Source organism: Chamaea fasciata, unplaced genomic scaffold, assembly GCF_029207755.1.
Source record: "Chamaea fasciata isolate MVZ Bird 193981 ecotype frontalis unplaced genomic scaffold, bChaFas1.0.hap1 SCAF_1, whole genome shotgun sequence".
NCBI lineage: Eukaryota > Metazoa > Chordata > Aves > Passeriformes > Sylviidae > Chamaea > Chamaea fasciata.
The window spans coordinates 86717085-86733593 of NW_027094086.1; the positions used below are offsets into that span (position 1 = coordinate 86717085).

The window sequence follows — 16509 nt, forward strand, 5'->3', positions numbered from 1 at the left end:
CTGGCATCCTACACACTGGAGGTACGCAGTTTTAAGCTAATCCTATCTTGTCATTGACATTATTTATTCATTGTTTTACATTATTTATTATAGTACTGTACTTGTCAAATATGAAAACAGTAACAATACATTAGGGGCTACTCTTTCCACCCCATGTGAGTCATCCTTTTACATAGGAGCAAAGACCCACGTGGACCTGGAGCAGATCAGCTGCCCAAGTCCCTTCTGAAAGGCTTGCAGATGCTGGGTCTGGCAAGGGAAGGTTTTACCTGCTGTTCAGTGCTGTGACTGTGAGCCTGTGCCCACAGCCATGCTGACCAGTGTGAATGTGCTAGCTCCAGGGAGCATCCATGCTGCCCAATGGCCCCGGGTGGTCATATCCCAACTGGTTTTCCCACCCTGAGTTACAGCAGCAGTGGTTTCTCAGTCTGCATCCCCTGGGGACCCAGAAAAGTCTGGGCTGCTGGCATCCTGCAGGAGGGATAGAGGCTTCAGAGCTTGTGTGGAAGCTGGCTGAGACAGAAAATTTGAGCTCTTCTTTGGGCCAACAGTGCAACAAAGACAACCCCTGCATTACAGGCGTGCTGTTGCTCTGGAAACTTGAAGCCTCCCATAAGCAATGCAATTACTAGCTGCTTATCGCTCTTGCTTCAATAAGGAGGAAATTTATTAATTCAGAGAACACTAAGGACACTGAAAAATTGGGTTTTTTTTCTTTTACAAGGCTTCCTTCTAATAGTCTCTAAAGAAACCACATTTCTTTCTCTGTGGTTTCTACCTACCTTCAGAATGCATATGATGTATAAAATCTCTTTTATCAGCCTCTAAACATTTCCTGTAGAAAGAAAAAAGATTATTCTTTTTTTCTGAGTTACCTCATCTTGAGCTGGCGTGGAAACTTGTTTAGTGCACAATGGCAGCTGCATCTTTTCAGCTAAAATTGATATACAGCTGCTGCTTACCTCAGCTCTTCTCCCAACTCGTTAACAAAATGATTATTGCAATGTGCACCTCTTAAATCTAAATGTTAAATGGTGTTTGGGAACAATTCATGTCCTCTTTCTTCTTAACTGAATCAGTTCCCTTAAGGAACTAATCCATTAGGCTATTAGCTGTCACAGTAAGTACAGGTAATGAAAAATATTCTCTTTGGGGGTTGAGGGAGTGTTTGAAAGAAAAGTGTATGAAAGAAAAGGCTCAGCTATAACACAACAGGGGTTTAAAAGTTTTTTTAAACTGCTACAGTTCTTGATGTCTAAAAATGCCTTTGTAGACTTGCTGCCCTGTGCAGTGTCTTCTGGGCTTTTTCCTAAAATACCATGTTTGATTTGGCACTGTATAAGGTGCCTTTTGAAGCAAAAGTGAATGAAAGCTAGTGATGTCTACTGAATATAAGTGGCAAAGAGCTGTGGGAATTATGTTTTACTCCCCAGAACTTGAGGAGACCACAAGGGAGAAAACCCCTTGGTGGCAGCTCTGCTGCAAGAAGGGGTAATGGTGGCAGTGGGGAAGCCTTGGAAATGGCTGAGGATGGGAAAAGGCATTAAGCTTCCTGTCAGGCTTCCTGCAGCTGCCCCACCCAGGATGGAGATGTCCATCGAGTTCAGGGTGGGATGGGTGTGAGGCCATTTGACTTTCTGGTACAAAACAGCAACTGAGCCTAAAGTTGCAGGGAACAGTCTCTGACATTTGTTTTTGGAGGGTGTTTAGGACCCTTTGTCTTTGAAAACTTGCCCCTGTGTGCAAATAGATAAGGGAAAGGTAGTCTGAGTAGAGTGGACTTTACAATAGGATACTGCTGGGAATGGCATTTGTATTTTCAGACTTTAATAATCTGGCAGTCCCCACTGTGGCCCCATGCTATTTAGGTCTATCTCAATTTTATTGAAAAGTGTTGTTGAAAAGACATATTTTGCACACTGATAAGAGCAGACCTCATTGGAGTTACTTTAAATAAGATTTCAGAATATTTTTTTTTCCTCTCCAGGATATTTTCCAGCCCCATTCTGCAGTGTTTGTGAGCAATTTTAACAGCTGCTCTTTCCTTAACCATTGTCATTGGTCTTGGTTTTTTTGATTTTTTTCTTTTTTGACCCAAGGCAGAAGGTGATGGCCAGGCCCTTACATCTCCAATACACACTTTTTCTGTTGTCTGTATAGAAATGTGCACCTCTGCAGGTGAGTGAGCTCAGGTGTTCAGCACTGGGAAGCAGTTGTAGGTGCCTCTCTGCAGCACACCAGCCACAGTGTGTGTGTGTGTGTGTGTTCTCACAGCCAGCAGCAGGATGAGGCAGAAGGGAAAGGGAACTCTTCCAGCAAAGAACACTGCCCAATCCTCCTCTTCTGTTGACAGGGAGCTGGATAGCCAGAGGGATGAGCTGTGAGTACCCAAGCGCTATGACGTGGGAAATACAACTGGATCCTTTCCTTACCACCTGGAGGTAGACATTATGCACTAATCCTAGTAACTGGCTAATGCAGAATGCTGCAAGGTGCCACTTGCTAAAACCAGCCTTACAGTTCATCCTCATGTATGGGCTACCACCAATGGTGTTCATTTTTTCTAGTCAGTATGCCAGACAATGCTCATGGAGGGACACTGGCTGATGGTTCACCAGCTGACACCAGCAGAGAATGGAGTGAGGGTCTCTCCTCCTCTTGTCATCTCTTTCTGCAGCATTCATGTTCTTGCAGCCAGGTACCTCTCTGGTTTTCATCACTCAGAAGAAATTCAGTTCTTTCTCTGAAATACCACTAATGAAAAACGAATTTAAAAGCAAATACCATGAAAACACCCAGAAAAATTACAACAGTGATGCAATATATTAATATTTACTTAATTGCTGCAATTTCAGGTCAGATTCCCTTGATACTGTTGACTTAAAATAAAATTTAAGGTATAATTTTTCATACGTAGGTACATGCTTGATAGGGTGAAGATGGCGGCCAGTACTGAAACAGAGTTGGAATTGTTTGTGAACCTCATACTGGGATTTATTTCACTTCTAACTGTTTGCTTTTGCAGGGATAGCAGCCCAGTTGTGTTATTGAATTGATATTTATAACCATTTTTAAAGTATTCTGATCTGGGAAATTACTATTGCATATTTTTAGATCAGATTTCTGAGTAAAGAGAGTAGTGGTTTGCTGTGTGCAAATAAGATGATGTTACTATTTTTCAACTGCCTCTACTTGCAGTGGAGAAAGTTAGTTCAGCAAGCAAAAAGAAAAATTTGAGCCTTCATAGCAAATGCTGTTTTTAGCCTGCTTCAATCTTTGAACTAAGATTATACTCAACCACTCCTCATTGCACAAGCAGACTTTGGAAACTGATACACTAAAATTAGGAGGCATGTTTGCATTTTTAACCTCTCCAAGTGCAGTGCTGCAAATAGTTTATTCCAGCTATGTCATTATTGTACAACATAGGGTTTGGGGGTTTTTTTTAGAAAGCAAATGTCACTACTTACATCTCCTCCACATTGCTTTAAAAAAATACCCACTTTGTTTGGCAAAATGAGTGTGAGGACCAAAGCTGCCCTTACTTCAGTGTCCTTGCTGACCCCATAAGCAGAGGAGCCTGGGTCTGTGCTCAGGAGATGGAGAAGGGGTCACTAGAATAGTAAGTTCTCCCCTCTGTTCAAAAGTATGTTATTAGCTATGAAAAAAAAAATAATTGAATGTGTATCATTCTGATAGGGTTGTGTAATCCTGGTACCTGGGATGATTGACGATGACTTTGCATAATTCTCCTCATGAGTACAGTTGAGGTCGTATATTTTAAGACATTGTGATGAAAAATCCATTGTTTTGTTTGTTTGTTTTGTTGTTTGGTTCTTTTCATTCTGGAGGTTTCCAGCTAAAGTGAACTACCTCTTTACCCTTTCAGTGCTTCATATGCCTTGAACTGCTCCTCACAACTTTTGCAGAAAACAACTTGGAAATTTAATTTGCCTAAATAAGAGAAAGGAATGATTTGATAAAAGTAGACCACTGAAAATCCAATAAATTCTCTCTGACTATAAACAGGTAGTCCAACTTTTAATTGCATACAACCTAAACACTGGCTCTACCAGAAGAAATTAACTGCTGTAGTTAATCCTTGCTGGCATTTTGCCACACTTTGGAATGGATATTCTGTAGGGTACACGCTCTGTTCATGGTCATGTATAAAAGACTTTCTTCGTGAAGCACTGAGCGGGTGTAGGATTGAATATAGGCTAAAGTTTGCCTTAAGGACAGAAAATTACATCAGATTGGTCTGGGGGAGGGAGGAGGCCTCTTTGCTTTAAATAGAGGAAGGGTTGCTTATTTTTGGTTTGGGGTTGTTGGTTTCATTTGTTGGTTTCTTTTATTTTGTTGTTTATTTGTTTATTTGTTTGAGAGACAAAGAAAAACAGTTATTGCTAACTTGCTAACGAGGGTAACTTCGAGGAACAGACCCGAGTTTCCCCACTTTGCCACCAGATGTCCGTCATGAGCAGGGAAAGCCGGTGATTTGCACAATACCCAAAAACCCGCATTCGCAACATTTTTGAAGATCTGACAGCGAAAACTCGAGTGAATTTACGTGTTACCACAGAATTTTGTACAGCGGGCATGCTGCGAAGGCTTCTTGACAGCGAAAAATCAAAAATCCTGTGGGTAGCTCGAAAATATATGTTTAACTCTTAAAACGTGTATGTCTCAGCCTGCAGCAGTTGTAGAGTACAGACCCTTTGCACTCCTCCAGAGAATTAGGTACGCAGCTCTTATCCAAAGTCCCAAAATCCTTTTGGGAAACTTGCCCTTTCAGCTGGCAGGAATATCTGAAAGCAGTCACTGCATGTGACCTCTGGAAGGAGAACTAGTCCTTTTCAGTCTCATCGAGTTGCAGCGGGATGCTGTAACTCTTCTAGGTCTGATAGCACTAACTGACCCCCACAGTAAAGCATTCACATCCACAAGTAAGAGGCATTTCCAGGCGTGAGTGGCGTGCAACTCTGGAAAGCACTTCTGGAAAAAAAAGTGGAATACTTAAAGTTAACAAGGTGCAATGACCTCTTAAGTAGGGCATTAGCTTCCCACCTACACGAGGGAATTTACCACCAGATAAGGTAACTTAAGAGGGAACTACTGGATGGTTTGCTCTGTGTCCCTGTCCTCAGACTCCTTTAAACTCAGATGCCCGAATGCTTCCAACTGTTACAACACTTGCTGTTTATTGCAGTAACTCCTATTTCAGATTAAAAACGTAAAGGTGATACACGTTTGAGAATCAGAGGAGCAGAAACACCCAAGAGCTGCTCCAGAGTTTGACACTGTCTATTGCCAAACGTGCACCATCTCTTCCTGTCTTCGAGAGAAGCAGGGGACACTTCGGATGGAAGGGTTCATTCTTCAGCAATAACCGTGTAATGGGACACTTCCCGCTCTTATTATCAAAACAGGAAGCCGAGGCTACAAAGCTCTTCTGGACACATCGACAGGAGCTACACCCAAACAAGCTCAGAGACCGGGAACTAAAGGTCTCTGGGAATTGGCTGCTCTCCTCCCCCACCACCTGCGGGATAAGTACCCGCCTAGGAAACGTCCTTCCCTCACCTAAGGGCTCCTGCACTTCCTCCCAACCTCCGCACGCCCTTGCTAAAGGGCTGCAAAATGTCCTGCATCCCTCTCAGCTCACCAAGGGGACAGCTTGTGCACCGGGCTCTGGTCCTGGGAACCTGGGTTTTCCCAGCACGATCCAACACTGCCTTACAGAAGGAAAGGTGTGTTGCTCACCTCCTCTCTGGGAGTGAGCCCTAGTCTCCTCATCTAATAAAAGTAGCTCCACTGCTCTATGTTGAAATAAAAGTGAATAAATGAACCAGCAGTACAAAAATTTCCCTGGACATTGCCTTCTTGAATCCTTCCTGGGAAACACAGACCTCTTTCATGAAGGCAGTGGGATCCACTACAGCAAAAGGAGCATGTTGGGTCTGTGCTGTCACATGCACCCCTGTTTTCAAATTTCGAGTGTCTTTACAATCTGAGAGAAAAAAAAAAAAAAAAAAAAAAAAAAGACAGTTGCAAAAGCAACTTGCATACTCTTCCCTCCCACCCCCATGACTGCTATGCTCAAATCTCCTTATAGATGCCCCTTTTCGTGTCAAAACACCTTTTAAAATATCCAGCATTACAGTGTTCCTTGACTGGTGCAGTCCAAACACACATCTGTCACCTTGTTTTCAGAGCCGTGAAGGCTCAGTGTAACCTCCACTTCTGAAAAGACTGTATTCTGTCCTGAATATTCTCAGCTGTGTCTCTGGGAAGCTGAATATGAGCTTATTGCCAGATTCTGATTCTAATAAAGTTAATGGAAATTTTGCCAGTGACTTCAAATGGTCCAGATATCATTCTTGGGCCAACTCCTATGAAATTATCCCAGTTCAAACCTAAAGCAATTGCACTGATTTCAGTGAGACTAGACTGGCTTTACTCATCCAATCCGAGGAAGATCCATGAAGTCAGAGTTTAGGCTATGGAAGAGCTGCCTCTCGCTCAACCAAACTGCTGTTATTGGAGTGTTGGATGGTGTCTGGGTTCGGTTTTTTTTTTTTTTTTTTTTTTTTTTTTTTTTTTTTTTTTTTCCACTCTTCGATGAAAGTGATGAAATCAGAGCTGCAGCGTTACTGGAGGGGAGGTTATATTTTTTTCTGGCAGTACAGCCTGCTCCACAGGATGCAGACCTGTACTCCATCGATCAGGGCTGGCGGGGGGTACCTGGGTACGCCCAGCCATGTACGACAGTTCCCTGTTCTGTTCCGCAAGATACTCCAGAAACACAAGCTGTGCGGTATGCCATAACCTGCTAAAACGAACCGCAATACTTATTCAGATTTAGAAAACTCCACCTATTTTCAGGACAAATAGCCAACACCCGCTGGGGGCAGGAGGGGTGGCCGAAACCCTTCCTCTAACAAGAAACAAGCCGGCAGAGTCCGGCGGCAGAGGCGGCCGGAGCCGCAGCTTAGCTGCGCCTCTCCAGCACAGCTAGTCCGTGTCACCCGACGGGGCCGGCGCTTCTCAACCTGCTCCGCCGCCCCAGCCCCAGCCCCGCCCGTCCGCCCCGCGGGGCCGCGCTACCTGCGCCCGCTCCCCGCCCCGGAGGAGCGGCCGCCCGCCCCGCCGAGAGGCGGGCGCGCTGCTGATTTGCCTTCGCTGTCAGCAGCCGCGCTCCGGCCAGCCCGCGGGGACCGGGGCTGCAGCCGCAGGAGCCGCTCGCTCGTTCGCTCGCTGGCGGCGAGAAAAGTTTGCTGCTCTTCACCCTGCTCCTTCTCCCCCCGTACGCAGTACCCGCGGCCCGGCGCGGATCCCCCGGGCAGGGGCATGGCGAACTGAGCGGCTGGAGTGGGCCGGGGGCGGCCCCGCCGCACCTGAGCGGCGGCGGGCGCGGGGGGCTCCGGGGCGCGGTGCCCCGCGGGCGGCCATGCACGGCGGCGGCGGCGGGGACCAGCGCTGAGCCCCCCCGGCCTGGCCGCCCCCCGCCGGCCCGGGCCGAACCCGCCGCGGGGGAGCAGGGCTGGAGGGCGGCGGGCAGCCCCCGGGGACAGCGGGGAGCGGGGACGTCGCCCGCCCGCGCCCGGCCGAGCGCCATGCCGCGCCGGCTGGCCTGGCTGTGCTGCTGCTGGGCGCTGCTGAGCGGCGCCTGCCGCCCCGCGGAGCCCGCGCTGCCCGCCGAGGGCGGGGAGCCGCCGCCGCCCGCCGCCGCCTCGGGCTTCCTCTACCGGCGGCTGAAGTCGCACGAGAAGCGGGAGATGCAGCGGGAGATCCTCTCGGTGCTGGGGCTGCCCCACCGCCCCCGGCCGCTGCCGCGGGAGCCGCCGGCCCCGCCGCCGGGACGGCTGACGGCGGCACCGCGCTTCATGCTGGACCTCTACCACTCCCTGGCCGAGGGCGCGGAGGGCAACGCGGGCGCGGAGCGCGGGGGCCGCCCGCCGACCCCTGCCCCGCCGCTGCCCAGCCCGCAGGACAGCGCCTTCCTCAACGACGCCGACATGGTCATGAGCTTCGTCAACCTGGGTGAGTGAGGGAGGGAGGAAGTGGGTCCTGGGCTGCGCGGAGTCCGCCCGTCCCGCGGGCGCCCCGGTGGAGCGCGACGGGGTCGGGGCTTTGCCGGCCGGAACCCACCCTGGACTGCGAGGGTTTCGTCGAGGAGGGCAGCTCGCTTCGGGAAAAGGCAAAACCTCTCGCAAACAGTAAAAAAAAAAAAAAAAAAAAAAAAGTACCCCAGCATGCAAAACCTTGAGGGGGGGGAGTGAGAGGAAGGAAGAAAAAAAAGAATAGTTATTATTTTTAGTAGTCCTTGTTCTGATAGTGGTCGAAGCCTGTAGTTCAGAATGAAATACACCCTCCTCTGCTTCTTGGGCAGCAGAGCTGGGGTCATGCCAGAGTGCAGGTTGCATTCACTCTATGCAAGGTCCAGCAGCACAGAGATGCCTTTCTGGCTTGAACAAAGTATAGGCACGCTACTTCACGGCGTCCTCATTTTAAAATTTTTTGTTTGTTTGTTTTTATTTTAAGGGATCAGAGCTAGTGTGGTGGTGAAGATGTGACTCTGTGTAGGTTATTTTGGTGATTGAGCACGGGAACATAATAAAAATCTGTATCATGTGGAAATCTTGAATTAAGTTCTGTTAGACGTCAACCTGCTCTCCAAACAAATCATCCTGTCAGCGACGTGAAGGGCTCTGAGGCAGGCGTAACAGTGGGAAAGTCATTAAGCTTTTTTACTTAAAGGAGCTCTTAGTACTATGCAATTGTAAGGAAACAGTGTAATTAGATTCTGCCTAATGTGGATAATGAAAATATTTCAGTTGGCAAATTACAGTTCCTTTTTTTAGGGAATTCCTGTGAAGCTCAAGTGTCTTAGCCGGTCAGCTGAAAACTTCGCCTTTTTACTTGTGCTGCCAGAGCTGTGTGCCAGAACAACAACAGCTTGAACAGCTTGTCTTGTTTAAAAAAAAAAAAACCCAAAAACAAAAAGACAAAAAAACCCCACCAAAAAACAAACTCAATTTGTTGTGTTTTTACTCATTTGGAGCAGGGTTATGTTGCTGCAGCAGGAAATTTCTCGGAGCTCCCAGTGCTGGTACAGGTGTTCAATAGCTTTGTACCATGCTGTGTGCATCTAGAACAAGAGCTGATTAATTTTTGTACCTGATGGAAATCACGTAGTAGCTCAGAAGAGTTGCAAACAGTTGTTGAAGGATATGTCTACACTGAAACCGAGGCGACCACAACTTGTATGGGTACAGCTGAGCTCCCTTAGGTGCTCAGACCTTCCAGGAGTGTGAAACCCTATTGCCTCCTTGTACTGCAGGTGTGTACCTGTCATGGTCTCGGCTGCCTTGTTTAAAGTCAGCTCAGGGATGTTTAGGTGGTGCTGCCATCTCAGAGCTTGGATTAATTTGATAGAGACATCCTGAAAGTGTCCATCAATGAAACCAGCGTGGTCTCTGTTCTCAGCTCAGAAGCTGAGATCTGGGAAATACTGTAGCAGTTTCTAGTCCAAAAGGGCACCTGCCTCTGTGTTTCTTCCCTCCCAGCCTCCCCAAACCTCTCTGTCCTTTGAATACCCAGAGCTGCTGCTGCTGTCTTTGTTCTTTGCCTTGGGAACTTTCAGAACCTGTACTTGGAGCTGTGAATTTAAGAAGTGTGGTGCTGGCTGTAGCTGTCTGTAAGAAACCCCCATGGCACATTTTACTTACGGGATGTGAAACAAGGTGCCTACAAGGGGCTAGGCAGCTCCCAAAAGAGCTGATTTCAGGGATAAGTGTGAGCATGTGGTGTTTTAGAAGGTAATTAGCTGTTTATAAAGCACCAGGAGAGTATTATTAGATAGTAGACCTAAAAGTATGTGTTTCTTTTGAAAATAACCCCTTCCACTCATATGATTCAAATCAGTTCTGATAATTTGAATCTAGACACTTATGTAACAATGAGGAAAATTATTCATGTAATGTAGTAAAATAGAGCAATTGAAATGCTAGTTATGCATCTCAGGAAGCATGAATCAGCTGTACAAATTTCTCCTCAACTTCCAAATCTCAAGTCATAAGCCATAATGTCATTTAATGTGATTGTTTGTTACCAGAGTGATGACAAATCGATGGGCTGGGACTGAACAGCTGTTTGGCTGTTTTCTGTGGCTTCTCTGACATACCAGGGATTTTTTTGGGTCTTTCACCTGTTTATTGACATTTACTTTTCCATTTAATGGTAATTCAGGTCAGAAAATTAGAGGAACTCCAAGGTTATATTCCAATATAGAAACCAAAGGTCTGATGGGAGAAAGAAAGCCAGCTTGTGATCTGTCAAAGTGGTTTATTAGATGAAGTCAGAAACACAGCAAAAGATGGTGGGATCACAGCAGAAAGGGAAGAATTCTTTATTTCAAGCACACTGACTATTCCAATGAAGTACATGTCAAACAACCCTGAAAACTCACAGCTGGAGTCTGCTTATATGTGGACACTTCCAGAATTATTTTAGCTGGGGCTTTGTGCATGTCTCCATACATACAGTTACTTCAGTTCAGTTAAAACTGACTTCTGAAAAACTTTGTGCTCAGCCTTAAAGACTTCCCTTTCCATTATCGAAGGGGCAACTACCAAAGATATGTGAGGAGCCCTTGCTGTTCTCTCAGGGTTAGGAGTGTATGGTATCACCTGGGGATGCAGGTGCATGTGGCTGTGTGGGTGTCAGGTCAGTGTGGGTGACCTGCCTTCAGGTCATGATGCTGCCCCTGCTGCGGCTCAGAACTAGACAAAAGTTTGATGCATCTCATTGTGCTGGAAAGCCATCACCTAGGTCAGCTGTGCAGAGGAGTCTGACTTTGTCATGAAAGTTTGCAGGTGTTGATGTTCTTAAAAAAGTGCATTTAATTTTTCCAGCCCTGTAGCCCAAAAAGAGTCACTAGCTTGTAGTCAGTGCTGGTTTTAAACATGCAGGGCTCCAGCCCTTCCTGACCAACCTATATTCTTCAGTCTGGGGACACAGCAGACGTGTTTTCTGTCTGGGGAAGGCTATGTTTCCATATGTGCTCAGGGTTTGAGTCCCCTTTGCAAAGGTCTTGCAAAGGTGAGGAACTTTGGTGAGGTCTCAGATTATTCAGGCAGTGCAGGCTTGTCCCAGTCTCAGAGGTGATGGTGTTCTTGGAGATGGTTTCTATTTTGTTTTTGGGATTTTTTTTTAAGTGAAAAAGGAACGTCACAGGTGTGGAGGTTCTTCAGACATGGGGAGTTGCTGTCTTACAGGGAGGACAAGAAATATCAGTCTTTGAAATGGGGGGTCTGGGATTTATCTTGCCTGCCTGGTGATGTCTGTATTGTAGTATGGGCTTGCAAGGTGTGGGCAATGATTCCCAGAAGGACTGATCATAGGGGAGCTTGGTGTGTTTGGGATTTCCAGATGTTTAGCGCTTAGTTTTATAAAGCACCTGGAGAGCAGTATCAGGGAGGAGAAATAATTTTTTGCTCCCATTAAAAATAAAATCACAAGAGATATAAATCAGTTCAGATAATTTGGATAATAATTGGGTTAAATACCAAAAAATAATTTGACAGAAAACAACCTGTCCTTGGTAAATCTGGTCCCCTTTTTGGGAAGATGATCCTAGAAGCATCTATTTTGGTGTTTTCATTAGGATGAGGCATCTGACAAGTGCCTGTTTCTTTTCATTTCCCACATAGGAAGTCTGGATAGCTAGCACAGATGGAAACATCTGTATGGATTCACTGATGAAGCAGGGTACCAGACTTCAGTGCTGTGGAAATGGCTTTACAGCAGGGTTTTGGGGCTGGGGCACGGGAGTGCATTGTGGGCCAACAGGCATCTTTGTGAAACTGTTCAGCTTTTCTTGTAGGAATAGCCTTGTTATAAATGTGTGGCGTGTCTAGACACAGTACTGTTGGGAGAATAGCATCTATTAATGTTTCCTATCTGGAAAATGTACCTTCCTTATGGCACAAGTTAAGGTTATCTCCTCTTGGCAGAACAGCCCGGGGTTGGTATGGAGATCCCTCTTGAGGCAGTGATGCTGGATTGAGAGTTTGACTTTGCTGTTCTCAGGCACATCAGTGCTGATGTGAAGGGGATCTGCACTCCATCCTCTGTTTCACCAGCTGGTGTCTTCAGAGTAGTGCATGCTATGTGAAGCAGCAGAAAACAAGACTCTCAAAGACTTTGCTACTTTAACTGCATCCAGAATTATTTGAGTATCATGAAAGGTGCTGTGAAGCAATCCTGTGTCAGAACATGGTCGTCACCCATGTCTTCCTATCCTGGCATCCATGCTGAGAGGAAAAACAGCCATGCACTTCCTACAGTGAAACCCAGGGAATTCGGAGGCAATCTGAGTTTCTGCCATGACCCAAATCTGGGGCTGTTGATAGCTGTGCAGGAAAAGTCTGAACGCAACTAACCCACCAGAGATAAGGATCATAAAAAGTGTGCTTTGGGGTGTGCTACCTGGTTATTCAGCATTGTGGCTTTTTTTATCAATGAAAATATTCATTGATACAAATGTTAGTATCTAACAACACTGATTCACTGTATCTCTACTTTTGGCGGGAGTCTCTTTTATCATAGGTCCCACAGGTCCCTTGGAAGGGCTTCATGCAAAAGGTTGAGGGGAAGCTCACCTTTTGCCAGGTAGTCCTCCAGTCAGCCCTGAAGCTTCAACACTGTTTGAATTGAGGTTGTGGTGAAAAGCCTCTTCTATTTTTGAATCCTCAAGCTCCAGGCAATCCCCATCCTTCCTGCAAGACTTCAAGTGTTTGCTGGGGCAAGGATGCTCCCTTTCAGTGCAAGGAAGTTGCTTGGAGGTAAATCTAAGACTTGTACAGATACTCTCTCTCTCTTTCCTTGCCTATAAAGCAGCACCTTATGGATGTGATGTCTTACAAACAGGCTTTTCATCTTTTTGGCAGCGGTCACCTACCAGATTTCCTTCTAGGAATGATCTTGCACAAATCCATAGCGCCTTAGGTGCAAGCAATATGCCTTTGTTCTGCACAGCTTTTCACAGGAGGGGAGCAGTTCTCCAACATCCTTACATGTGTTTCTAAAGCAGGTGATTTTTTTTCATCTGAAGGATTTGATCACCCCACCTGCCTTTTTCCCAGTACTGTGCTTGCTGTTGGGAGATAGGAAATTAGGCAACCAAGATGTATCAGGGATGTTGCGTGATTGTATTGATGGGACCGTACCATTCATACTGTCATCCCATCTGTTTATACTCTTGGCCACGTGTTATAAAGGTCAAGACATCTACTCAGAGGGAATAACCGGAGTGTGTGATGCTGCAGATCTGGCTGTGCTGCCAGCTGGCTGCGTACAGCCTTGCTTGCTCGGCATGTGAGCAGTGTCCTCCACGTGTGTCTAGAGCAGGCCAATATTAGAAATCATGAAGCTGATGATGGGAATGAGTTTACTGACTTCTGCCAAGTCTTGTATAGTGGGCTTTGATGCCAAGACAGATTTCCAAGTGCCGAAGAGCAGCCTTATATTTGCTGTTCAACTGATGCAGCTCGAGATCCTCATTTATGTAATCTCCTTGAAGTAGCTGCCTGCTAGTGTGAAGCTGCTTGACAGTGTGATTAAAGAAAGGGAAAATGGTCTTTTAGAAGCCCTCAGCTCCTCTGGACTTGGAGTTTGAGGGATGGTAGTCATCCTTCTACCTTTGGCTAGGAGCCCTGGAAGATGTGTGGCTCCTGGAAATGTTGCTCTTCAAAACCTGTACTGCTGAAATGAGTGGATGGTCATGTTCATGTAAGCAATTTATCCAAGTCTGACTGTCATCTGGACTAAGCTACTGGAACCAGACAGTGTGACATTAGTAGGATTATTCTCTGTCTTGTGAAAGCTTTTCAGAGCTTGAAAATTTACAGTCTTAGACTTCAACATTTCACACAATTTTTTCTTCCAGCAACAACAACAATAACAACAGCAGTTTATTGTAATTTTAAAAAGCTAGTATTGCCAAACCAGTCTTGATTACTTTAAGCCATTTTTTTTAATCTGTAAATAAATGAAAAGTTGCATTTTGAATTAGAAACACAGGTGTGGGGCTGGTTTTTTAAAAATTATTTTGTAAAAATAAAAACAGAACTTCCTAGTTCTTTCCCTCAGAAAAAAAATTGAAGCTAAACCACTTCTTATAAAAAGGTTTTCTTTTGGCAATTTTCTTCCAGCTCAACATGGCTTTAGCAGAAAATCACTTGGGCAGCTGTCGTGGACGTCTTGTGCTGAGCTCCTGCTGGGACTGCTTGCTGCAGGCTTGTACCTCTGCCAGAGAGCTGTGGGTCCTTGCTGGGTCTAGCCCAGTGCATTGCAGTGGTTACACTCTCTCTTGTAGTTTTAAATATAAACTTCTAAGCAGTGTTTGTGATTTAGGAGGAAGGAAGGTGTTGTTTAGACTTTCCATGCCATGGAGTCATGATTCTTTTTAGGTCGTCTTGCCTCATTGCTGACTTGTAGGGGGTTAGAGGAAGGTATGATTTACTTGGGACGTAAACAGTCCCATTGTGTGTTTCTGCTGTATCCCAGCAGATGCACAGCTATGCTGTAAAGTACAGCCCACCTACTGATCATTTAATATTACCATTTGTCCATTTATATAGCAGTGGAGAGCAAAGAACAAGCACTGTTGCCCAAATGGAAAAATGGCTAATGGGTGAGAGATTCCCAATTGTTACAGCAGGTATCACACCTCAGAGCCTGGGAGATGGAGGTTAAGGACTGGAAAGCTGTCTTCTGCCTATCTGATGCTTGGAGCCTGTTGTTGGGTCATACCTAGGTTTCCGGTTCAATGGGGCAACAGTTTTAAACTCAAAGAGGGTAGGTTTAGATTAGATATAAGGCAGAATTTTCTCAATCAGAAGAAGAATCAGAATTCCACTGAAAGAGGCTCCCCAGAGGAGCTGTGGACGCCCCATCCTTGGAGCTGTTCAACATCAGGTTGGATGGGGCTTTGAACAATATGTTTTACTGAACAAGGTTCCTGCTCATGGCAGGGGTTGATCTGGATGACTTTTAAAGATCCATTCCAGCCCAAACTTCCTGCAGTTCTAAGTGGGAATTGAGAGGGCACTTGTGACGGGGATTCTGTAGCCATGATATGCTGTGGGTGAGGAGACATTCCTGAAAAATGTTCAGTGAGTCATTTCTTTCCATCTTTTTTTCAGTCATGGCTGACAGAGGATGAGGAGTGGTGCTTTCTGCAGGGTTGCAGCACTTGCAGCAGCAGTGGCTGGCAGCAGCACACCAAGTGGCCTGGTGCTTTGCACCCAGAGCAGGCTCCCACACAGGGGCTTTGGGAAGGGCATGGGGCTGCAGGGCTGTTGCAGGAGAAAAAAGCTTAATTAAAGAAGCTAAGTCCCTATGGGATTGCCAGGGTGTTTAATACCTCATAATGGACTTTGATTCCTAAAACCTGCTGTGGACTGGGGCTGGCATTTCCTGAACTTTCAGTTACTTAAGAAACAGTCTTGTAGTGTTGGGTAGAGTTTTGGAATGGATTTTTTTGTTTGTTTGGGTTTTGGGTTGGTTGGGTTTTTTTGGTGATGTAATGAGATTTTGTTTTGTTTTGCTTTGTTGTTAAGGGCACAAAGATTTTGACAGCGCTGCTTTCAGCTCTTTTTATTTTACGTAGCAGTGTTCATCATAGCACAATGACAGAATTGAATCAGTGGTAGCAACAGTGGGAACGTTTGGCAAAAAAGGATAATGTAGACAGAGCCGAAGTGTTCTGCTAACTAAAACAGTAGCTGTATTTTTCAGAGAGCTAGACATGACTGTTTTGATCCAGTGTGGTGTTAATCACAAGAATACATAACTGCTTTCCTGTGAACTTTCCCCTTAAAAATATCCAATGATATCACCTGATGTTTTGCACGAATGCTCAGTATAACCAGAATTTAGAACAGCTGGCTCCATATAAACTTGGAACATTCATAGGTCAAACATTAGCGTATAAATAAAAACATTTTGAAAATGAAAACAGAAGCACAGTATTGGAAATATACTGAATGTGCAGATGTACTTCACGGCTTGAATAGCTTTACAAATTAATCAAGACAGTGTTAACACTTGTTCTGAAGAGTCAAATTTCCTGATAGTAAATGAGAGAGTGTTTTCAAACTGCATTCCAAAGATGTGTTATTCCATGTATGTTAATGGTTGTTTGCGGTGTGAGAAATGTATGAATTACCTATTTGAAGTACTCATTTAACAAATAAATATTTGTTCAACCCAAAATCTTGTCAAACTGAGACCTACAGCTTCTTTTATCAAGTGCAGGCTGTAAAATGTGCCATGTTTAAAGCATGCACAGGGATGTTTATGCTGAAGTGTACAGCTGCAGCTTTCTTATCTTGTCGCTCACCGCACCACGTTCGCCGTGGCGTGTATGGTCAAGGTATTAGACACTCTGTTTGTACAAGGGCTAAAGGGTGACATAATGTCTATTGAAGCACAAGTGTTAAG

General features: G+C 45.5%; 1 protein-coding gene across 2 annotated transcripts in view; it reads left to right on the top strand.

The window, feature by feature from the left end:
- The first annotated feature begins 7175 nt into the window (after positions 1-7175).
- The window catches only part of BMP6 (bone morphogenetic protein 6), an 87945-nt gene continuing 78611 nt past the window's right edge, over positions 7176-16509 (top strand). Inside the window, exon 1 of one of the 2 annotated variants that reach the window (XM_066187840.1) lies at positions 7176-8043. In XM_066187840.1, the coding sequence (XP_066043937.1) occupies positions 7617-8043 (427 nt within the window). In that variant the 5' untranslated portion in view covers positions 7176-7616. The remainder of the gene's footprint in view (positions 8044-16509) is intronic. The other variant, XM_066187832.1, reaches the window with a different exon arrangement.